This window comes from Cebus imitator, unplaced genomic scaffold, assembly GCF_001604975.1.
Source record: "Cebus imitator isolate Cc_AM_T3 unplaced genomic scaffold, Cebus_imitator-1.0 Scaffold74, whole genome shotgun sequence".
NCBI classification, from domain to species: Eukaryota; Metazoa; Chordata; class Mammalia; order Primates; family Cebidae; genus Cebus; species Cebus imitator.
This window is the reverse complement of record NW_016107389.1, coordinates 5779890-5784714: the sequence shown is the minus strand read 5'-3', so window position 1 is coordinate 5784714 and position 4825 is coordinate 5779890. Positions and strand designations below refer to the sequence as shown.

The following is a 4825-nucleotide window of genomic DNA, read 5'->3' as shown; positions in this document are numbered from 1 at the left end:
CCTGAGTAGCTGGGATTACAGGCACGTGCCACCATGCCCAGCTGATTTTTTGTATTTTTAGTAGAGATGGGGTTTCACCATGTTGACCAGGATGGTCTCGATTTCTTGACCTCGTGATCCACCCGCCTCGGCCTCCCAAAGTGCTGGGATTACAGGCGTGAGCCACCGCGCCCGGCCCGCATTTTTTATTTTCTTAATTTTCTTTCTTATGGTTAGAAAAATTTTTCTGTTTTCTTGTCAAACAGATTATAGTTTCTTTGTGAAACCCTTCTCCTGATTTGAACTCGAAATACCTGTGGTCAAGATGGCCTTTACGTTCTCTTCTATGTTTTGCTTATTCGTGTGCTTGTTTTATTCCTTATCTGAGGATGGCAAATAGCTGTCATGTTTGCTTACAACCTGTTCCCCCTTCCATTCCTGTTAATGATGATCTATTATAATATCCCCTGGCCTAGTAAAATAATATTTGATTAGCAATGTCTGTAATGGATTTATGCAGCAGCAAGTCAGACTAGGTAGATACATCAAAATTTGTTGTCATTTAAAAATAGAATGTAAGTGCCTTGAAGGCTAGGGATAATACTTTTCTCATCTTTATATGTTTATATTTTAGTACCTCCTTGTATAACACTGGATACTCATTAATATTTATTGAATTGAAAAGACACAAGATATTCTGTGATGACATCAAAAGTTATACAGAACTGGGATTTTTTTTTCTTTCCTTTCTCAAGTTCTAATACTGAGAATAATTCTAGTGCTATAACTTTTCCAGAAATTGAATTGAATTTTGTAGGATGAAAACATAAAGCAAGATAATATTGGAGAATAGTACAGAGTTATTAAATGCTGAATCTAGATTCAGGAGAAAAGCAAGAGGTATCAGGAAGAATAAAGGTGATAATAGAGAACATATTTTTTAACTTAACAGTTACCACAGAATAGGGAGTAGAAAATGAAAGTAACTTAGTTGGTCTCTAGGAAAGAACAGAACTCCTTTGGGCAATCTTTTTCTTTCTTGAGAGTGGGGTTGTTGGGTATTTAAAGCAAGATTTTAATTAGATAGCATTATTACTCTAGTGCCCAGTGTTTTTTGCCCCTTCTGATATGCTCTGAATTGTTTGAAAAGGATTGTGAGTGTTGTTTGTTTGTTTTGGTGCATATCCCCCAGGGTGGCAGGGGCTGCTGGGATCTGGTAGCGTTCTCTTGCTTGATCTCATAAGCATTACTTTGAGAAAATTCAGAGAGCTGTGCTTTAGTATTTTCTGTATGTATCTGACACTTCAATAAACTTCATCAAAACCAACCACCATGTGCATTTATATGTTACACGTACACAGAACTCTGTTTCCTGTTTATTCAGCAAAGCAGTATTTTGGTTTTCTCTTGGCTTTTACTGTTTTTCATTTAAAAATACATCCTTGTGTTTCTGTTCCTAGTCAGCATTTTTACTTATCTTTCTTAAATATTGGCTGTTAAGTCAGTGGTGGTAGATTTCTTTTCTGTGTGTACTTAGCCCCATGCCAGTCTATTTTGATTCTTTTGTCTTTCCCCACCTCTGTCTTCTCTGTTCAGAGAAGACAGAGGTGGGGAACATACATAGTTTTAACATATAATTTATGTTAGAGACTATTTAGTCATTTTAAAGTAGTTTATTTTACTGTTAGTAGTTTGAAAAGTAGGTGAGCTTATTTTTAATAGACTTTTATGACAATCTGTCCTCAATTCTAGTCCTTACTTACAAAGCTATAAATTGTGGCTAGACTTCCACTGATTTTCCATCCTTTTTAAGACAGTGACCCCTAAAAGAGCAAATTCTTTTCTTACTAAGGTGTAAAACAATTACAAGATATTTTTTTTAAAGGAGAGTCCACAAGCTTCCATTGTTTTCCCGATGAGAACATTGCATTTAATCAGTTGACCTGAAAACCTTATTTTACTTCCTGTTTATGTAACTATATATTCTTTTTGACAGCATGATTCTGGAACAGAGTGCACACCAGGAGAATCTAAGAATTTAGGACAAAAAGAAAATGGGAATTACATCATGTATGCAAGAGCAACATCTGGGGACAAACTTAACAACAATAAATTCTCACTCTGTAGTATTAGAAATATAAGCCAAGTTCTTGAGAAGAAGAGAAACAACTGTTTTGTTGGTATGTATATTTTCCCAACATTTTGTTATGAACATTTCAAATATTCAGATAACTTGAAAGAATTCTATAGTGACTACTGACATAACTACCACCTGCATTTTGCTATTGTTAATACTTTGCTGTATTTCCTTTATCTTTTACTTCTTAGTCTTGCCATTTCTCAATTCATGTTTTATTGCAATTTAAACTAACTTGCAGCCATGAGTATATGTCACACCTAAACATTTTAGTCTACAAATAGTTAACTAGAGTTCAAAATTGTTAATAGTTCTTTTTCTGTTTTCTACATAAGTAAAATGCACATTTTAAGTGCATCATTTGATGAGTTTTGACAGATGCATTTACCTGTGTAAACTAAGTACCTATCAAGACAGAGGACATTTCTGTCACCCCAGAACTGTCTTTTATTCTCCTTCCCAATGAAGCTCTGTCCCAACACACCCTCAGAGGCAACCACTATCTGATTTATTTCACTATAGTTTGGCTCTGTCTTCATATAAGTGGAATTACGTAGACATTGGCTTTGTCTTCATAAAAGTGGAATTATGTAGTTTTGTGCATAATTTGTGCATAAAATTTTGTGCATAAAAGTTTCCCTTTTGTGGAAGGCTGTTTAACTCAGCATACAGCTTTGAGATTCATGATTAGTATTTTACTCCTTTTTATTGCTGAGTAGCCTATATCCCAGTTTGTGCGTCTTTCCTATGATGAGTACCTTGGATTTGGGCTAATGTGAATAAAGTTACTATGAAATTATTTCTTATTTTAGTAAAATATATATAATATAAAATTTGCCATTTTAAACTGATTTTAAATGTACAATTCTGTGACATTAATTATACGTACAGTGTTGAGTGTGAATGTAGTCAGTTACATTCACTATTAATTTCCAAACTCTTTTTCATCATCCCAAACAGAAGTTCTGTAACCATTAAGCAGTAATGTTGCGTCTTCCCTTCAGCCCCTGGTAACCTCTAATCCACTTTCTGTCTTTATGAATTAGCCTATTTTAGGTATCTCATGTAAGTGGGGACATATGATATTTGTTCTTTTGTTCCTGGTGTATTTCACTTACCATAATATTTTCAAGGTTTATCTGTGTTGTAGCATGTATCAGAGTTTCATTCCTTTTTATAGCTGAATAATATTCCATTGTATGTATAGACCAGATTTTGTTTTTCCATTCATCTCTTAATGTCTTCCTTGTGGCATTGAACATACTCTAAATATTTACTTTGTATTAGGATTTTTTTGGTGTGTGTCCTTGTCCTATTTCACAAGACTATACGGTTTCTTAAGGGCAAACACTGAGGCCTGTTCATCTTTGTACATTAAGAGCACTCAAAGAGGAGTTAAACATGTGACAGCAGTGGAGAAAGAATTGAGGAAGATCTGCAGATAAGCATGACATTTTGTTTTTATTTGAAATTTTGTTGAGATAATTATAGATTCACATACAGTTTATAAGAAGTAATAGATTCTCTGTACTCTTCACTTATTTCCCTCCAGTGGTAATGTCTTACAAGACTAGTACAGTATCACGACCAGAATATTGATACTGAGAAAATCCACAGATCTTATTCCAATTTCCCTAGTTTTTCTTGTTCTCACTTCTCTTTTTGTGTATTTAGTTCTATATAATTTTATTACCATGTGTAGTTTATGTATCCACCTTCACAGTCAAGAGTCAGAACAGTTCTGTCATTACAAGGATCCCCCATCGTTGAGCTTTTATAACAAGACTTACCTCCCTTCTGTTGTGCCTTCGTCCACCCTACTAACCTGTTCTCCGTATGTAAAGCTTTGTCACTTCAGAAAAAGTTATATAAATAAAATCATACGGTATACAACCTTTTGGAATTGCCTTTTTTCACTCAGCATAATTACCTGGAGGTTCATCTAAATTGTTGCCTTTATCAATAGTTGGTTCATTTTTATTTCTGAGTAGTATTTCACGGTATGTATGTACTGCAATTTGTTTAACCATCCATTTGAAAGACAGCTGGGCTGTTTCCAGTGTTTGGCTATTATGAATAAAACAGCTATAAACATTTATGTGCAGGTTTTTTGTATAAACGTAACTTTTTACTTTGAGATAAATGCCACCAAATCCAATTGATGGACCATATAGCAATTGCTTGTTTTGCTTTGTACAAAACTGCCAAACTGTTTTCCAAGGTGGCTGTACTATTTTACATTCTCACCTGCACTGCACAAATGATCCAGTTTCTCTGTGTCTTCACTAGCATTTAGTGTTTTCATGATTTTTAATTTTACGGTTTTGATGGGCATGTTGTGATATCTCATGGTTTTAATTTGCATTTCTCTGGTGGCTAATGATGCTGAACATCTTTTCATGTGTTTATTGGCCATTTAGAAATTACCTTTGGTGAAATGCCTGTCCATACTTTTTGGTCATTGCTAATGGGATTTTTTTCCTTTTGAGTATTGAGAGTTCCTTATATTGTCTAGACAGTAGTCTTTTGTCAGATACTGGTTTGCAAATATTTTCTCCCTGTCTGCAGCTTGTCTTTTCATCCTTTTCACAGTTCTTTCTTGGAGAAAAAGTTTAAAATTTTGATGAGGTCCAGTTAATCAGTTTTTCATTACATTGATTGGCTTTATCTTTTTTTTTTTTTTTTTTTTTTTTTTTGAGACAAAATCTT

At 34.2% G+C, this 4825-nt stretch overlaps 1 protein-coding gene across 1 annotated transcript in view; it reads left to right on the top strand.

The window, feature by feature from the left end:
• Positions 1–4825, top strand: part of ADAM10 (ADAM metallopeptidase domain 10) — a 172728-nt gene that overhangs the window by 140928 nt on the left and 26975 nt on the right. The window contains exon 10 of the mRNA XM_017531893.2: positions 1976–2159. Coding sequence (XP_017387382.1) covers positions 1976–2159 — 184 coding nt within the window. The remainder of the gene's footprint in view (positions 1–1975; positions 2160–4825) is intronic.